This window comes from Meriones unguiculatus, chromosome 19 (genome assembly GCF_030254825.1).
Source record: "Meriones unguiculatus strain TT.TT164.6M chromosome 19, Bangor_MerUng_6.1, whole genome shotgun sequence".
Classification (NCBI taxonomy): domain Eukaryota; kingdom Metazoa; phylum Chordata; class Mammalia; order Rodentia; family Muridae; genus Meriones; species Meriones unguiculatus.
In genome coordinates this window covers 30,412,453-30,431,939 of record NC_083366.1, presented here as the reverse complement: position 1 = coordinate 30,431,939, position 19,487 = coordinate 30,412,453, and the positions used below count along the sequence as shown (strand labels likewise).

At 42.3% G+C, this 19,487-nt stretch overlaps 1 protein-coding gene across 1 annotated transcript in view; it reads left to right on the top strand.

Annotated features, from left to right (window-relative positions):
- Positions 1–19,487, top strand: part of Ryr2 (ryanodine receptor 2) — a 533,102-nt gene that overhangs the window by 487,545 nt on the left and 26,070 nt on the right. The window contains exons 84-91 of the mRNA XM_060372656.1: positions 4,810–4,890; positions 6,027–6,115; positions 8,026–8,154; positions 8,785–8,889; positions 10,667–10,748; positions 11,715–13,012; positions 14,485–14,549; positions 17,141–17,288. Coding sequence (XP_060228639.1) covers positions 4,810–4,890; positions 6,027–6,115; positions 8,026–8,154; positions 8,785–8,889; positions 10,667–10,748; positions 11,715–13,012; positions 14,485–14,549; positions 17,141–17,288 — 1,997 coding nt within the window. The remainder of the gene's footprint in view (positions 1–4,809; positions 4,891–6,026; positions 6,116–8,025; positions 8,155–8,784; positions 8,890–10,666; positions 10,749–11,714; positions 13,013–14,484; positions 14,550–17,140; positions 17,289–19,487) is intronic.

The window sequence follows — 19,487 nt, the reverse complement described above, 5'->3', positions numbered from 1 at the left end:
AGTTACCAGGTATTCTCCTTTTACTAGTGATGCTTTTGGCTTTACAAACATTTCAACCTCTACCCACTAATTTCTTAGTTGCATTGCCCACTCTGCAATGAAACAAAACCAGAGAATCTCCTCTGGGAGAAAAGCAGGAATAAAACCAGCGATAGCAGTAAACCTTGTGCTTGTATCCTGAAACGGCATATTCTCTCCATACGCTACTGTCTCCTGTACAGCATTACTCATTATGTTAAGCTGGACATCTGGGCGCCATTTGTTGGCATTCTTTAAACACACACACACACAAAAAAAAAGAAAGAAAGAAAGAAAGAAAGAAAGAAAGAAAGAAAGAAAGAAAGAAAAAAACTCTTTTAATTACGTTTCTTATATCTTCTCCCTACTCCATGACATGAGTCAACCAGCACACTCCTTTTGTGCTTTGCAAATTTCAAAGCACCTTTATGAGTTTGAACCAATTTGATTGGCCAGACACAAAATGAGGTGAGAAATTTGTTCTTCTCCATAGCAAAATCGGATGAAAAAAATTCAAGATGAAAGACTCCTTGCATTAGTTTCTTGTTTCTGTGATCAGACAGCCTGACAGGGACAACTTATGGGAGAAAGGGCTCAGTTTCGGCTCACGGTTCAAGGGCACAGCCCATCATGGTGGGAAGGCAAGGCAGCAGGAGCTTGAATTGATGGTTACATTGATGTCATGGTCAAGAAACAGAGCACATTGGATGTTATGCATAGCTCACTCTCTCTACTTTATGCATACAGTCCAGGATCTCTTACTCAGGAAACAGTCTTGCACACAGTCAAGATGGGTCTTCCCATGTAATCAAGACGCTCCCCCAAGGGCATGCCAAGAAGTCCACGCTGTAGGTGATTTCAGACTGTCAGATGGACAGTTAATGCTAACTATCACACTTCCCCAAAGCCACATATTGAAAATGGTCTCCTTGGGTTTTAAAACATAAGTTCATAATGTGAAGAACATATAGTATGTATGATGGTTGCTAGTAAAAGATGTTAATGGTGACTAATGTTAGCTTTACAAAGACTAGATGGTAAGATACATTGGATTCAAGAAAGACCATGAAATCTGGAAATATGCTGTTCCCTTCCTGGTTCTTCCATCAGACTGTGGGCTTTTCAGATTCAGGGCACTGTTCACCTGGAAAGGCACCTGGCCTAGAGGAGTCATTTGGATACTTATTGACAGTCACTGGACTCAGATATTTTACAAGTAAATGGCTATATGGTGTTAGTCAAGTTCCCAACATTCCAAGTTGTTTCTTGAATTACAAAAAAGATTATACCTACCTAACTTATATTATTACAAATCTCAAATAAAATTATGTTTCCAGCACAAACTCATGCTCACTAAATGGGAGCTGTGATCCCATTTTTAAGAAGTTATTTGCTAGTTGAATTGTGAGATTACTACAGAAGTTATGATTAAGCTGCCTAAAAAGTAGTATTAGAACTAAAGCCATGCAATAAAATAGCCAAGTTTCTACTATTTAATAGTATTTTCAGTATGAATTTTTTAGCTTTAACATCACACAAAACGGATATTTAAATCTCTGAAAATCAATTTGAATATAATTTTCTCCATTGCCATGGGGCATTTCTGGGATTCATTTAAATGAGAGATTGCAGGGGAACTCCTTTGATGTGGACAATATTATGCGGCTTATTATTAGAGTTATTGATATAACAGAACCCTACAATAATGGGAACACTAGTCTTTGGGATCTATCCATTTTCCATTATTTTTTAATGTGTAGAATTTTTATATATGTCATTCAATTTCATGGCTCTATTATAAGCATTGCCAATTTATTATACATTCATCTTAGTAGCAACTGAACCAAGCTTTAGCTGCGAAAGAGGCTAAGAACTTCACAATGTGTCCTGGTCATTCTGAATCTTCCCTAGTTCTACACATGGACACAGGCACACAGACACACATCTCCACCCCTAGCACCACATGGCTTACTGAACTTGAACGGATGCTCCTTTGTTGTATAACCCAGGTAAGCCAGCTGTAAGAATCATAGTGTGTTAACTTTATTAGGTGACATAAAAGTGGAATCACTGTTTCATTCTTAGTTTACACAAAGGAGGTCTATGTGGTTTCTTCACAATAAAAACTTCGAACTCTGTGAATACATAACTCCTTTTCAATGAAGGCAATTTTCGTAAGCTATAAATACAATTAAACATAGACAAATAACAATCTCTTGGACAGGCACGTTGTTCCCCCTCCTCATGCAAACTTTTAAAAAATTATTCTTTTTACAATCTATAAGCATAGTGAGGATGAAGAAGAGCTGCTGGCAGGGTACATGGTAGTCTCATTTTATAGATGGAAAGAGCTAAGATGCAAAGAACAGACTCCTCACAAGCAACAGCATCTAAACTGTTCCCTCTGTGTGATAGTATTGGACATCTTAAGCATCATATTCATATAAGCCCCCATGTGACCACTGTAAATATCCCAATGCTGTAAAAGCAATTTCACCCCCATCTAACTCCGCCATCTCATTACTTATTGTTAATCTTAGCCTGCATCTGACAGAGGAATTTCTTTTGCACATATCACAAAACAGACTTGTTGATTGTGCACCACCTGCAGACATAAAGCCATCTTCTGTCTCTGTTACTAGACCACATACTGGCAGCATGGGTGATGGCAGCATTTTAGTTGAGTGAGTTCGGGAGGCAGAAGTATCTTGGTATGTACCTGGCATCAATGATAGAAAAGAGGCTTCCCCCATCCCCTCCCATCCTTCTCCCTTCTTCCCCATTTTTCTGCTGTGTGCAGTGTCCTTAAATAAGTGATGTTCCTTGTGTTTCAGCCTATAGTCAAGAAAACATCACTATGCTAACAATAATGAAAGATTGGTTATAATTTATTGCACATAAGGCACGCAGGTAGACTTCCTCAGTATTGTTACTTTAGAGTTAATTTTTCTGAATACTTTCCACAAGGCTGAAATATTTGCCATTGACATTTTGAACATTGAAAAAACATACATACATACATATGCTATTTTCCACTTTCTGAAATAAAATATTATTGGACTCACAGGGAAAGAAATCAATATGTCTGAATGAACTCATGATTTTTTGATTTCAATATCATTTTGAAGAGTCTTCTGATTGACATGGCTCATGAAAATGATACTCAGAACCATCAATGGAGAGTTTAGCTTGTCTATCAGCCTAAACTGTTCTCCTATCATGGACTAAGCGTTGAGGAATGGACTTATCAGCCATGTGTGGAGGTTCCTCTTAATCTTTGAACTTGCTGCATTATTAGATTGGTATATGTGTCAATTTTATCGTATCTTGGGGGTCAATAGGGAAACAAGTACAATGATTATATATACCTTTTTAATGTTTACATTAGTTATCAAAATGGTTTTGCTTCCTACCCCTACCATTATATGAAGCCTCTCACTTTGAAAGTCACAGACTGCGGACTGGTAAGTCCATCAGCTCTCTTGTCTCCATGATCATTCATTTTTCTAGCCGAGCACATGAACATTGGTTGCATAGTGTTCTTTTTCAACCCAAACTATTTCCAGCCTGTGAAGTTATCATTTTATTTAAATACGTTAGTATATCCATTCACTGGCAAAACAACTTTCTTTTTTTTTTTTCTTTCCTTTTTTAATTTTTTTTTGGTCATTTTGCTTTCTAAACAAATATACATTCCCAAGAAGACATTCATAACTTTGACATTTTTCCCAGTTACACATTTTTGCTTCAACAATCAGTTCTCATTTGTGTGATGCTGTTTTGTGTTTGTTTCTTTCCTTGTGTTTTTGTGTCTCGAAGGAAACTGTGATTGTGAATTGCAAAATAGGTAAGGGATCAAGCCCTTTCCTGAGTCTTCATCCTTGGTCATGAAGTATTTGTAGTTTTTGTAATTCAACATGGCTTCTGCCCAGGGACTATCCATTTTGTCTTCTTAACTTCCTATGTTAGTGATGAGCTCTCAGCTGAACCCTCAAGCCTTTCTTGGGGTTTCACATAGATTATGCTCCCTACCTGAAAATACCTCCCCAATAGACATCTCTCTATTTAAAACACATGAAGTACTGATGTTTTCAGTTAACAAGTTGATGGCACATCTGTAATCCCATCATTCAGAGAGGCAGAAGCAAGTGGATCTCTTGTGAGTTCGAGGCCAGCCTGGTCTACAAAGCAGATCCAGGGCAGCCAAGGCTACACAGAGAAACTCTGTCTCAAAAAACAAAAAACAAGCAAAAAAAAAAAAAAAAGAAAAAGAAAAAGAAAACGAAAAAGAAAGAAAGAAAAGAAAAAGTTTACAGCAGTTGACAGTATCCATAAAGATCTTTTAATTATGATTTATTAAAAGAAACCTTTGGTGCTGTTTTGTGAATATGTTAGTGGCTTTGTCATGAGCCATATGACCAGGCCTTGAGAGCAAAGCTAGTGTAACATTTATAAAAGATAAAAGAGTTCATTACTATTCACAACACAAGGAAGCAGGGAAGGAAGTTTCAACTTTTGGATTATTTGTAAAATGTTGCCAACCCATGCTGCTGCTTCTAACAGAGAGAAACCTGAGTTTTAAGATTTACCTGTTCTTTTCTGATACAGAAAAAGTACATGTATCTGCCAAGCGCATGATCTAGGAGCTTCAGATAGAAGCGCGGTGGCTGGGACTTGGTTCTGTTCTGAGTGCAGAAAGCTACTGGCTGGATATGCAAGTGCTGGAGGTGGGGGTGAGAGGGAGGGCGCCTGGGGACAGTCCGTCACATTCATCTTCTGCCCTTCCCACAGGAGAGAAGGTACTGCAGGATGATGAGTTCACCTGTGACCTCTTCCGATTCCTGCAGCTGCTTTGTGAGGGCCATAACTCAGGTGGGTGATCTGCAGCCCTGGCTGATGATAACAAGGAAGTGACGTTTGCAGCCCTGACAGCAGACACCCATGGCTTCCAACTGGGGTTCAGCTTCTGAGTTGGTGGGGCGTTCTTGAGCATGGTTTTGCAGGCACTGAACACTGGGCTGAGGCAATTGGTAGGTGCCACTGATGCTTTCAAAGACTTTGTATAGCTTTTCCATCCCTCCCTCCCCCATTCTCTCCTTCTTCCTTTCCCTTCTTCTCTCTCCTTTCTCTCCATTTCTTTCCTCTCCCACTTCTACTCTTACTTATTCCCTTCCCTCATTCCTTGTACTAATCCTCCCTTTCTCCCTTCCAGTTTTTGAGACAGAGTCTCACTGTATAGCCTGGCAGGCCCCAAACTGGCTCTGTACACCAGCCTCCTCCAGCCTCTGCCTCCCAAAAGTGCTGAGATTACAGGTGTGCACCGTATAGCCGGCTTTGCTTGGTTCTTCCCACTATTGTAATGTTAGTGAAAACAAAGAATGTAAAAATTAATAAACAACAATAACAATAATGCCTTCACAGTAATGTGGACGACTGTCTCTTTTGTATTAGTTTTATTGACCTTGGGCCTACAGCTTTGCATATTTCTATTCCTGATTTTCACACCGAGCTCTTGGTCAGCTTGCAGGTCCAAAAAGGCAGGACTCACACCTCACTGTCTTTGTTTTCCAAAAATTGGGTGTAGTACTTGAGGTGATGTCAGGTGCCTGAGCGAAAGATTCCATTTCATGTCCTGAACAATAGAAACCTCCTCAGTCCCTTATAAGCATGGAGCTCTGGAATGTGAGATAAGATGATGTGTGCGATGTCTCAGTCTGAGTGGAGCATTGGTGTTCTGTGAAGCTTATGTTCTAGGAGATGATTGCTCACTTTGGTTTTCATGTGTGTGGCTGGAAATCAACTGGGCTCTGACACATGAGAGGCAGACTCTCTACCACTATCTAACTGGTAGTTTATAGGAAATGCCAGTGATGTCATGCTCAAACCATCAGACAAAGTACTGCCTTTGGCCACCCTAATGTTAGTGTTAGGTGGCATCGATGACTTATAGGGTCACCTTATTTTGTACTTCTGAGGGGGGTCTTAATAAGGATTTTGGTCTTATGTAGATTTTCAGAATTACCTGAGAACTCAGACTGGCAACAACACAACTGTCAATATCATCATCTCTACCGTGGACTACCTCCTCCGAGTGCAGGTAAGTGGTCATACTTGCCAGTCACAAGTGACACTGGGGTCAGCTGACCTACCGCAGAAGTGCTGTTAAGTGGGTTTGAATGTGTGTGGATTTATTATGGCTAGATAAGGTATGGGCTTAATTGTTGATTACAACCTTCCCACAATTCTTAGGGAAGAGTGGCAGCACCTTGACCTCCGACCCTGGCCCCTAACATGCTCATTGTTTTCTTTTTGTAAATATGTGCTTTTTGTCACCTCTCAATTTGAGGTCAGTGCTAGTTTACATTTGTTTTGTGAAGTACTTTGACACATGTTTCCTGCTTCTCCAGTTGATACAAAACAGGGGAGAGTATTTGAGACATTCCTAAGAATAGAAAAGAGAGTTCTTCCCACTGGCTCCCTACACCCAAGTTGAGTTTTACAATTGTTTTAATATTTTCATTGATTTGAACTTTACCTTAACACCTTGTGGCTTAAAAATTTCTCAGACACAGCCAGGTGTGGTAGCACTCGCCTGTAATCCCAGCACTTGGGAGGCAGAAGCAGGCAGAACTCTGTGGGTTTGAGGCCAGCCTGGTCTACAAAGCGAGTCCAGAACAGCCAAGGCTACACAGAGAAACCTTGTCTCCAAAAACAAAAACAAAACAGATATCTTCAGACACTATAATTATATTTAACCTGTTGACCAGGTTGGAGCTAACGGGGAGCAGCTCTACAATGAGAATAGCTCTGTTAAGGTTTTAGTTCTCTCATTTCCTGTAAGAGAGTCAGACCCAGTATGGAAGTTCAAACTTCCAGCTTTTTCTTTAATATTTTAAAAATAAAATGATTCTTCCTGTTACCAGGATTCTGACCCTTAAACTCTCACTGTATCCCAGGAAGCCCTTAAACTTGTGGGTTTTGTCTTAGGCTACTTCCACCCCCAATAGCTGGGATTATAGCATGACATTACCAGGACAGATCTGTTGTCCTCTGAAAAAATAAAGGAGTATGGCCATTTCAGTTTCTTTCCTCCTCTTCTCTTCTCTTCTCTTCTCTTCTCTTCTCTTCTCTTCTCTTCTCTTCTCTTCTCTTCTCTTCTCTTCTCTTCTCTTCTCTTCATCTCCTTCTGCCTCTATTTTGTTCTACTCTTCACTTCATTTTTATCCTTTCTTTCACCTCTTCCTCCTCTTTCCCTCCCTCCCTCCCTCCCTCCCACCTTTCCATTGTCCCTCACGCTCTCTCCCCTTCCCTCATTCCTTCTTTCTTCCCATCCTTCCTCTCCTTGATGGGAGAAAAGTCCATTCTTGAACACATATTTGTAAGTTCTTAAAGATTATGTCACCAAACTCAGATGTAGTTCATATATTTAACAAAATTATATTATTTAATTAACCAATAAAGACCTCATCAAAGTGTGAGTTGATGTAGAATATATCGGTGAATATGAGTCTCACAGGAGCTGGTTTTTTTTAGCTCTCAGTGATCATAAGCAGGCTACACGCTGTCTTTAGCTATAAAAGCTAGAAGCACCATGGAATCATCTTGCTGAAATACTCCTGGCTTCTCTGGAAGAAAAGGTGGCAGCCGTCTGTAACCCTAAAAACATTATTCCATGGCCTGCCTACTTGCCAGGTCCACATTATAAACACCCATTTTCACTCAATGGAAAAATACATTATTCTTCCTGAATTATTACATTTGTTAAATTCAAGGTCATCAGAAAATAATTCTCAAAGCTAAGTTCTCTGCTAGTCATTTTGATGGGGGTGTTTCTGGGGACGGTGGGGACTTTCACATGGTGCACTTTCACATGGTGCTGATGAGGGGTTTACTTCTCAGCTTCCCCATGCCACTGTACCTAAGTTCTCCTCTGTGCTGGCTTCCATGCCTGGCTGGGTCGGTGACAACTGGCTAGTGCCCTTCCACAGCACAGTCTCTGTTTTCCAGGAATCCATTAGTGATTTCTATTGGTACTACTCTGGGAAAGACATCATAGATGAGCAGGGCCAGCGCAACTTCTCCAAAGCCATCCAAGTGGCGAAGCAAGTGTTTAACACGCTCACGGAGTACATCCAGGTAAATGCCCAAACCTTTTCTCTACAGAGAGAGAGAGAGAGAGAGAGAGAGAGAGAGCTCAAAATGTCTGGAACATAGGGAAGAGCTTCTGAGAGGTGAAGCCCACAGCTGGAAAGTTCAGGGCAGAGGGCTGGTATGCCAAGCCATTCCTTGCAACAGAGTGCGGAATGCTGGAGAACCTGGAAGCTGGGCCTCCTTTGGTATGTTAAATAGGCACCTCAGATGCTTGTCCCAGGACTGAAACCCAACAGTAAGGTAGAAAAATCTGAAATTCAAGGCCTGCCTGGGCTGCAGAGTGAGTTCTGGGTTAACCATCGGTAACCTCCCCTTTTCTTATAAACAGAAGAAATAATCAGTATGTCCAGTGTTTTAGTGTTCATACAGAAACAAACCATCAAAACTTCAGAGATGTTTTTAGGGGTGCTTAACTAGACAATCTCAGGAAGGACACTAACTGGCAAGGGCACCTTATCCCTGTCGTGTCTCTTTTCATTTTATGTCTCTCTCTTCTTAGACAAGTAGCTGACAGTCAGTGTATGCAAACAGGGAGTTAAATTTCTTCTTTCCCCAACGCTTATTTGGCCAAATAAACAATCCCAAGTGATCATTGTCCCTGTGTTCGTGCCACAGGGTCCTTGCACTGGAAACCAGCAGAGCTTGGCACACAGCAGGCTCTGGGACGCTGTTGTGGGCTTTCTCCATGTATTTGCTCATATGCAGATGAAGCTGTCTCAGGTACGTCAGTGGCCTTTAGCTGAGTGGGTACAACAAGGACTGTGGCTGCCAGCAACTACGTTTGCTTCCTTATGTGTTGATATTATCTCTTTACATCATTTCCCTATGGCTCTTTTACCATATGTCAAATGTTTTTTGTCAAATTTTTTTTTTAATAAAATCATTTTATTGTAATGAAGTTACAAATGAAATATCACATAGCTAGTTATGGTAGATGATTTTTAAAAGATGTGTGTGTGTGTGTTGTGTTTTGTGTGACTATCTATGTTAGATATGTGTATGTTATTGCAGAAAAAAAGTCCAGAAGAGAGCATTGGCTCCCCTGAGTGTTAGATGGTAATGACACACCTGATGTGGGAGCTAGGAGTTAAACTCAGGTTCTGGGCAAGAGCAACCATTGTTCTTAACCACTGAGCCATTTCTCTATCCCATACATCAAATTTTTTAATAAAAACACTTTATGCTTCTGATGGAGAGGTCATCTACTGACTGAAGAAAGCATTCTATCAGAGTTCAATTTAGGTGAACCAATGAGTTGATTGAGTTACCTATAGGAGGATGAGTGACTTAAAAGCAACTACATCATCAGAAAGTTCATTGGATGACTTACTTATGGACAGCTCTACCACTAAAGTCTCCCACCCTGACATGGAAAACTGAAAAGCAGCACAACTGAATTCATGCCAGATGTGTTCCTGCTGAGTACCCCACCACCAAAACCAGCTCCCAGAACACTTGATGCAAGTTGAGCATAGAGGTTGAACAAAGGAGGTGAAGGAATGAGGAGAGAGCAGACTGTCATTTCACGGCCTTCTGACTCATTTTCTGGTCTTCCTCCCGCTTATGGATATTGAAAAGGGATTTGAAGCCTGTGATAAATTTGTTAAGGAGAGGAAGTTCTTAGAGGGTCACACACAAGCAAAGATGACATTCACCCACTACCAGGAAAGTCAGAGAGAAGATGATGGTTGTGGAGATAAACAAGGAGTTGATGTTAATTCACAATGTCTGTTGGGAACATCAGCTTCTTGCTTTCCTTCTACGATGCATGTCCCATTTCAAACTAAAGACACGTGAATAGAAAATATGAATGTCATCCCTGGCTAAATGTGCCGCCTTGGTGCAGGGAATCTTGGTGGTATCTAATGACCTGGCATATCTGTTAGCAATGGGTGTCTACCACGTGATAGACAAAAAAAAAAAGAATACAAGAGTTAGAGTCAGAAAACAGGTGACTCAGAGGTGAAAACACTAGCTGCCAAGCCTGGGGACCAAGTTTGGTGCCAAGAACCCCCATGGTAGAAGGAGAGAGCCACTCCCTGTAAATTGTCCTATGGCCTTCAAATGCTTGCAGTGGCATATCAGCACATATTATGTGTAAGTGTACATGCGTGCACATGCACAGTCTCTCTCAAAAGGAATAAATGCATGTAAAAAAGATAAGAACAAAGAAGTCAGAGAGAAGGAAAACTATAGTCTTTTCAAGTGAAGATGTGTCAATATGCAGAAGCAGCTGAATCTTGTGTAGCATTAGCACATTCCCCAAGACCTGTTGGGCACATGTCCTCAGGCACGCCAGCACACACACATCAGGTGAGCAGTAGAAGGTCTTCACCTCATCATGTGTCTATCTTCAGTAAGCCATGTGTTTATATTTGAAGTATTTCATCGTTCTACGATGCCTTAGGGTTTCAGTATTAGCAAGCAGGAAGTTTTCTGCGAGGACTTCCCATGTGCTCTTCTCCTTATCCCAAATGCAATATATTAATGTTTCCAGGATTCTAGCCAGATTGAGCTCTTGAAAGAACTAATGGATCTCCAGAAGGACATGGTGGTCATGCTACTGTCCATGTTAGAAGGTAGGACTTTAAATGTATATTTTCAAGTTCTCTTTTGTTCCTTTCCCACAAAAGTTTGCTTGTATTTGGCATCACTGTGCAGCAAGATATAACACCAAGAAGCAATGCCCAGTGGCTCTGATGCATTGCCAGGTGTCTTAGTCTCTTCTCTTGTTGCTGTAATGAAAGTTCCTGACAAAAGCAAGTTAGTGGAGAAATGGTTGTTTCCGTGGCCCGTTCTGTTCCGGGGAAATGAGCTTGAAGCAGCTGGTTTTGTTGCATCCAGAGTCAGAGAGGACAGAGCAATGAGCGCACACCTGCTAATGCTCAGCTCTTTCCTCTAGTTTATACACACCAGGATCCCATCCCCAGAGAACAGTCCTGCTGCAAGCGAGATGGGTCTTCCTCACAGCATTCCAGGAAGCCCACCATGGGCTCTTAACCACATGTGTCCATTTTACAAACAGATGTTACAGCCCCTTGCCACACACAGCATACTATCTGTTTTGGGCTTCATAAACTCCAAACACTGGATGATAGGGAGATAACAGGACAGTAGTTTCTATTGTAAGTCAGTGATGGAGGGAGGAAGGGAAACAGGGAGGGAGAGAGACAGAGGAGGGGAAGGAAAGAAGGGAGGAATAAGAAAGAAAAGAGGGGGAGAGAGGGGGCACTCAAGATGTTAGTCATAACAGTAAGGGTCCTTATCTGATGAGCCACCTCCCAGGCCTAGGAATATGATTTTGTGCATGGAACCTAATTACTTGGTAATTAAGGCTTTCCCCGTGTTTGTATAATCACTTTTTGAGATGTTAGGTTAGAAATAATTATACATCTGTTTTTGAGGCCTCATACATTGGGAGGAAATTTAAATCATTAACTTTAGCTCATTTTTAATTCCAGGTCTGTATAACTTTTTTTTTTAAATAGATATAAGCTTTGTCAAAGATGCTCATTTTAAAACAACTACCAATGCTTCTCCACCAGGTAACGTTGTGAATGGCACAATAGGCAAACAGATGGTGGACATGCTTGTGGAGTCATCCAACAATGTGGAGATGATTCTCAAGTTCTTTGACATGTTTTTGAAACTAAAGGACTTGACATCCTCCGACACATTTAAGGAGTATGACCCTGATGGCAAAGGCGTCATTTCCAAGAGAGACTTCCACAAAGCCATGGAGAGCCACAAGCACTATACCCAGTCGGAGACCGAGTTCCTGCTGTCCTGTGCAGAAACAGATGAAAACGAGACGTTGGATTATGAAGAGTTTGTCAAACGGTTCCACGAGCCTGCAAAGGACATTGGCTTCAATGTCGCTGTTCTGTTGACCAACCTCTCAGAGCACATGCCCAATGACACGAGGCTGCAGACCTTCCTGGAGCTGGCAGAGAGCGTCCTCAACTACTTCCAACCCTTCCTAGGTCGCATTGAGATCATGGGCAGTGCCAAGCGCATTGAGAGGGTCTATTTTGAGATCAGCGAATCCAGCCGAACCCAGTGGGAAAAGCCACAGGTCAAGGAGTCCAAAAGGCAGTTCATATTTGATGTGGTCAATGAGGGAGGGGAAAAGGAGAAGATGGAGCTCTTTGTAAACTTCTGTGAAGACACCATTTTTGAGATGCAGCTGGCAGCTCAGATCTCAGAGTCTGATCTCAATGAGAGGTCAGCCAACAAAGAAGAGACTGAGAAGGAGAGGCCTGAAGAGCAGGCCCCACGCATGGGCTTCTTCTCCCTCCTTACCATCCAGTCGGCCTTATTTGCTCTCAGGTACAATGTCCTAACACTTGTTAGGATGCTCAGCCTGAAAAGCCTGAAGAAGCAGATGAAGAGGATGAAGAAGATGACGGTGAAAGACATGGTCACAGCCTTCTTCTTGTCCTACTGGAGTGTGCTTGTGACCCTCTTACACTTCGTGGCCAGTGTCTGTAGGGGCTTTTTTCGCATTGTCTCCAGCCTGCTGCTGGGGGGTAGTCTAGTGGAAGGTGCTAAGAAAATCAAAGTGGCAGAGCTTCTGGCCAACATGCCAGACCCCACTCAGGATGAGGTGCGAGGAGATGAAGAGGAGGGAGAGAGGAAGCCCTTAGAGTCAGCTCTGCCCTCTGAGGATCTGACGGACTTAAAGGAACTGACAGAGGAAAGTGACCTGCTTTCTGACATTTTTGGCTTGGATCTGAAGAGGGAAGGAGGGCAGTACAAACTAATTCCTCACAATCCAAATGCCGGCCTCAGTGACCTCATGACCAACCCCATCCCTGTTCCTGAGGTACAAGAAAAATTTCAGGTACTTTAGGTCATAATTATTAATGCCATTTATCTCTCCGATCTTAGCCTTCCTCCCTCCTTCTCTCCTCTCCCTGCCTCTTTCTCCCTCCACCTGCGTACATATGTGATCTGGCTCTTCCTTGTTCTTATGCTCTCTCTCTCTCACTCACTCTTGCTTTTATCTTGAATTTCTGGAAAAAATGACCTTTGGAAGGCAAAACTAGACCTGTAAGGACTATATGAATTGTTACAAGAAACTGCTAAGATGTATGCTTCATGGAGATAAAGTCATGTTGTGCTGGTGACAGTCAGTTGTGCCATCTTTCCATCCCCTAATCTTTGTGCTTATTTTCCAAGTATCTGAGAACACTGAGTGGACAAGATATTTGAAGCCAAAAGGTTTGTCAAAGGGTGGATTTCTATGTGCTGATATAATGCAAACATTAGTAGTTAGATGGAGATAGTAAGAGGTAAGACTTAAATTGGTCTTGAATGATAAAGATTTGAGCCAGTGAATAAGATAAAGACATTTGGGTTGCTTCTGAAAATGGGAAAACCCATTGTAAAGGAGCCTAGGGAGTTCTCAATCTACAGCCTTTGGCCAGGAGGGTGTGCATAAAATATGGGGGATAGGAGGGGAAGTGTTCATGGAACTGCTATCTCAGTATGAATAAAAAGTTTCCTGTGTGGGTTATGAACTGGCCGGTGGCTACACAGCTCCCCAAATCCACTCAGTGGTGATATGTCATCCCGCTTAGAGAGCAGTAAAATGCCTGCTTTGTGTCCTGGTTATTTTCCCAGTTGACACATTTGAGAAGAGAAACTCTCAACTGAGGAAAAAAGAAATCCTCCCTAAGACTGGCCAGTAGGCAAGTATGCCAGGCATTGCCTGGATTAACGATTGATGTGGGTCTAGGCCACTGTGGGCAGTGCCACATCTAGGCAGATAGTCCTGGCATGAAGATGAAGCCAGGAAACAGTGTTCCGCTCTGGCTTCTGCTTCCGTTCCTGCCTCCAGATTCCTGCCCTGATTTCCCTCAGAGATGGACTGTAAGCTGTGAGGTACAATAGATCCTTTTTTCCCAAAGATACTTTTGTTTGTGGTGTTCTATTACAACAATAGGAGTCTAAGTATGGCCCTTTGCAAGTAGGAGGCCTGGAGTTCAATCCAAGGAAGCCGCATTTTAAGAAGAAAAATCCAAGTGGAGTAGTGCAGGCTCATAGTCTCAGGTGAGGGGAGGCAAAGTCCCTGGATTTCACTAGCTAGCTAGGCTAGCCTCATTGAAGAATCCCAGACCAATGGGGCCATGTCTCAAAAAAGCAAGGTCTAAGTACTCTGAAGAATGATGGCTTGGGTTGTCCTCTGATCTCCGTATGTGTGGCCACACATGTGTGTACCTACAGGTGGCACACACACACACACACACACACACACACACACAAGAGTATTGAAATAATCCTGTTTTTCTGTTCCCTATTGACATGTTCAAGGAGCAGAAGGCAAAAGAGGAAAAGGAAGAGAAAGAAGAAAGCAAGTCTGAACCTGAGAAGGCTGAGTACGTAGCACCTCGCATGCTTTTCCTCTATGACCCGGAACCCCTCCAAGTAGCCCCCGCGCTTTTGGATAGAGACTCTTAACCTACACAGGTGTCACGTGACGCAGTCTCACCTCTGTGTGAAATCCAGGACCTCATCCCATGCAGGGCCACCTGGCCTAGCCCCCACCCGGGGTCTTGCACGGGCATTCCGTGTGTGTGATTCTCCATCACCACAAGAGATCCCACTGTCTCTGATGGATAAAGCTTATATGTAAATGTGTGTCCTTTTAAAGATAGGAAGAAACCAGTGTGGTAAATCCAGCTTAGTACGTTCTGGAATGTCTGAGGCCACATTCCATAGAAATCTCTTAGAGATTGTTTAAAAAAAATGAAAGTTTTGGGCTGGAGAGGTAGGTTAGCTAGTAAAGTGCTTGCTGCATAAGCTTCTTAAGGACCTGGGTTCAATCCCCAAAGGGCACACAAAGTTTTTGGTGCGAGGTGCAGCTTTGTAATCCCAGTACTGAGGAGGTGAAGACAGGCAGACCCCTGGGGCATCCTGGGCAGCGAAGTTGGCCTAATCAGAGAGCTCTAGAGAGCTCTAAGAGACTTTGGAAAATGCCTGGAAGAAAACCTTAGGTTCCCGTCCCGTTACCATTCTCACAGAACAATCGCTTTACCTTTTTATTCCCCAGTTATTTTACTGTTTCATTAGCCTGTTTTTATTGTCTTAGATCTTGGATCTGTTGTTAGATACAGCCCAATAAATGACATTTAGGGTAGAAAAGGTGGCCCATGTGACAGGTTCCAGTAGGCACTCAGTTCTCACCTGCTGGGAAGCGCAGGGTTGCCTAGAACTGGTGGGCACTGAGTGTTGCATTGGCACCCTTGTAGGAAGGAGTCTTACTTTACATTTAGAGCGTTTATGCTGTAAACTTCTAGCCCTGGGACAGGAGATAGGGTTTATCAGGTAAATGTGCTTGTCGCCAAGTCTGGTGACCTGAGTTTGATCCCCAGCACGCACACAGTGGAAGAAGATAACTAACTCCCTCAATTTGTCCTCTGACACATACATACACACACACACACACACACACACACACACAGGCACAAGTTACACCTACAACATAAATAAAAACTCTAATTCTTTAAAAAGTATTAAATTTCTAGTTCTAACTCCATTGCCATCTGAAAATAACATAATGTGGTTACATCGATATTAAAATTAGTCCATTTTCCTTAATAAAATCAAATGAATCTTATCTGTATCAGTGTATTAGCATATCAGTGTCCTTTATATGTGAGAAATGCCAAATGTACGGGACTTTGATTTTAAGCCCAAGTGGCTGGAGACTGTTAAATTTGAATTATGGGCCAGCAAGATGGCTCAACAAGTAAAGGCACTTGTCACCAAGCCTGAGGACTTGAGTTTGATTCTCAGAACCCACATGATAGAGGGTGAGAACTAATTCCTGCACATTGCCCCCTTCTCTTCACTAGTACACTCTGGTACACACCTCGCCCTACATACACAAAGGGCATGCCCTGCCCCCTCACCACCAAATACCATGCCCCACTCCCAACACAAATAAAACAATCACCTCTCAGCCTTCGGGCTAAGACCAAGTGTAATAAAATATAAAAGTAGAATTATGCTATGATAACCCAAATTTAAAAGCAAGGTATGTTGCCGGGCCTGGTTGTATAATCCTGTCATTGTAGCTAGTTGGGAGGCTGGGTCAGGAAGACTACAAGTTCAAGGATGACTTAGGTTATATAGAGGAAGTTCAGGGTCAGCCTAGATAACCTAGTGAGACCCTGTCTCGAAGTATATGGTGAAAAAGAGGGCTGGAGAACGTAATGGCAGATTGCTTGCCTGGCATGCATGAGGCCTTAGCTTTGCTCCACAATACTAAATTAAAAAAAAAAAAAAAAAAAAAAGAAAGGAAGCTGTGTTGAAAGGGGGAGGGCAAGAAACGTCCTTTTTGTTGTACTGATTTACAATCAAATGTTTTACTACACAAGTAAACAAAATCTGCTAAAATGTGGGTACAAAATGTCTTCCAGCCTGAAAGAAAATATTTTTTTTATTAGAATTCCACAGAATTATTCATCTGTGGGGAGGACAGTAAATCCTTCTCCTTAATCTAAAATCTACAATGCTATGATTCGTTGGGGTAGAACTTGGTTTGGCAGCTAAAAGGGCTGGTTTAGTTCATAAAGTGCTTCACATGAGTACTTGAGTTTGATCCCCAAACCCGACATAGAAGGCTGGGTGTGATGGCCTGCTCTTGTAATCCCAGCACTGGGGAGTTAGAGACGGTCAAGTCCCTGGGCCTTGACGGTCAGTCACCCCAGCCTAACGAGTGATCCAGTCTGAGACTCTATCTCACAAAACAAAGTGGATAGTACCTGAAGACAAAGGTTGTCTTCTGGCTTCCGTATGTATATGCACACACGTGCAGATGCTTACTCAAGAACATGTATGTACATACATACGAAATTTATTTTCCAAATGGCTACTATGATTTATTTGTCCTTTTTGCATTTCTTCCAAGTGTCTGCTTGGTCCTTCACCTCCTGTACAGCCTGTGTTTCCTTTGTCCTCACAGGGGCGAGGATGGAGAAAAAGAAGAAAAAGCCAAAGACGATAAGGGCAAACAGAAGTTGAGGCAGCTTCATACACATCGGTACGGGGAACCAGAGGTGCCCGAGTCAGCATTCTGGAAGAAAATCATAGCCTACCAACAGAAGCTGCTGGTGAGGCTTTCCACCTGCTGTGGCTTTTTGTGCTGATGGATTGTCCCTGCCTATGTGTAGCCATTGGTCCCAGAAAACAGTTCTACCACCCACATCTGAGAGAACTCAATTCCCTCAGAAAAGAATGATGGAGTGTTTGCAAGTAACAAACATTTCTATAACGTTTGCATTGCCTGATAGATTGTGGATTTTGACCTATCTAGTTTGTTTATGATCTATAAGGCAATGTGAATGTTATGGAAATGTTTGTTACAGTGTATTAATTAGAGACAAATAGCAAGAGAAAATGTCTATATTTAAAGACAAGGTTTTCCCCCCCAAATATTATCTCTAAGCAATTGGTTTGATATATGAAGACAGAGCCTTCAGAACCAGAGGGCTAAGCAGATATTTTATCTACTCATTTTAGTGTATTTGGATTTTTGAAACAGCTTGTTTATCTTTATTTTAAGTGTCCATGTGAGTGTCTGCATACATTGATGTATACCACATGTATGCAGTGCCAGAGGGGGCCACAGGAGGACATATGATACCCTAGAACTGGAATTGCAGACAGTTGTGAGAGGCCATGTGGGTGCTGGGAACCAAACCTAGATCCTCTGTGAGAGCACTCAGCACTCTTAACTGCTGAGCCATCTCTACAGCCCCATGTATTTGGTTTTATTGAGAGAAAATGTCTTTTCTTTTTTTTTTTTTAGCTAATGCTCCTTCTACACAATTCAAACTGCTTGACACCCCATGACCTCTACACACTGACACATGATCTGATACTCCCAAAGCCTCTACATATGTATATTATAGAAATATTTCAAAAATTTTGTGTTTTCTCTGCGATGTTTGCTAAAGAGTCCATTGGACAAAAAGGTTTCTGCGATAACTATGTATAATTGTTAATTTGGTATGCGTCAGTGATTGCCATGGCAGCAGGCATCCCTCTTTGTAGATGCTCTTGAGGTTGGGTAGGACTCCGCAGTGCAGTACACTCTAGCTTCCCTGTGGGTCCTGAAGAGCCTGTCTCTGCAGTTGCATAAGGAAAGAAACTGAAGCTGTCGTGCTATCTCTGCCTCGGGGTTCCTATGTTCCCTATCTCTCTGTAACTCTTCCACCTTTCTCCCTCAATTGTAGCTTTGGCATCTGCTTGCCAATTTGCACACACAAGACCAGTAATGGACATGGTGTCCCCCACAGATCCCTGTCCTCCGTGTCTTTGTGACAGTTCTCATTCAATAGCCATAGTTAAAGAACTTGGTCTCTGTGACCCATTTTATTACTTTCTAGGAGAGACAGTATAACTGGCCCAGTTTGAATATGTTATTCAGTCCTAGCTCAACCAAAAGTGGCAATAAAACCAGAATCCATTGTAGGGCAAAGACTGCCACAGAGAGGGGTTATGTCCATGGAGAGGGTAGTGAGAGGCATTGTTGCTATGACTAGGCTCTATCATGCTAACGCTCGCTTTGTGTTATAGCAAATAATAGTTGCTTCCATTGTGGCCTCTTCCTCATCCTCTTCTGCTGAGTTGCTTTGGTTTCTTCCGATTCAATATACCATGCCAACCAGTCACTTATTTAACCCTTTCTCTCTTACCTCTAACACAATACAGAAAAAAAAATCTCAGTTCTTGCTTCAGAGTGCCTTGAGGCTCTACCCAGTTTGTTCCAGGTTTACAGCCACCATGGAGGTCAACCCACTGCCAACATCACCTCTTTTTGCAGCCATGCTTACTAACCAGTCCCCGTTGCTTCTACTGTTTCCACCGAGGGATTTCTAAGTCATCATCTAGCTACATCCTGTGCTTTTTAGTTCTCCAGTAGCACCTTGCTCCATCTCGAGTAAACTATCCATTACAACAGTGGCAGCATGTGAAGCATATATAGTTAAGTATAACTAAACATAAAAATAAATAACAGACTTCCTCATTTTTTCTCATTTAATTCTCATAGCAAATGTAAGAGTCTGGTTCTGTTGTTATGCTCACATTACAGAAGAGACAAGATGGTGCTCCAGGAAGGATTAGGTCATTCAACCACATTCTAAATCCAGGAAATGCTGGGAGAGACCTCACATCCCTACAGTTTAGTCCTAGGGTTCAAAAATGGGTTTAAAGATCACTGGTTCAGTTTACTGTGACAGACAACTCAAGTCTTCACCAGAAGCCCCCAGAACTCAGCCTACCAGAGCCCACTTCCCCCTCTACTT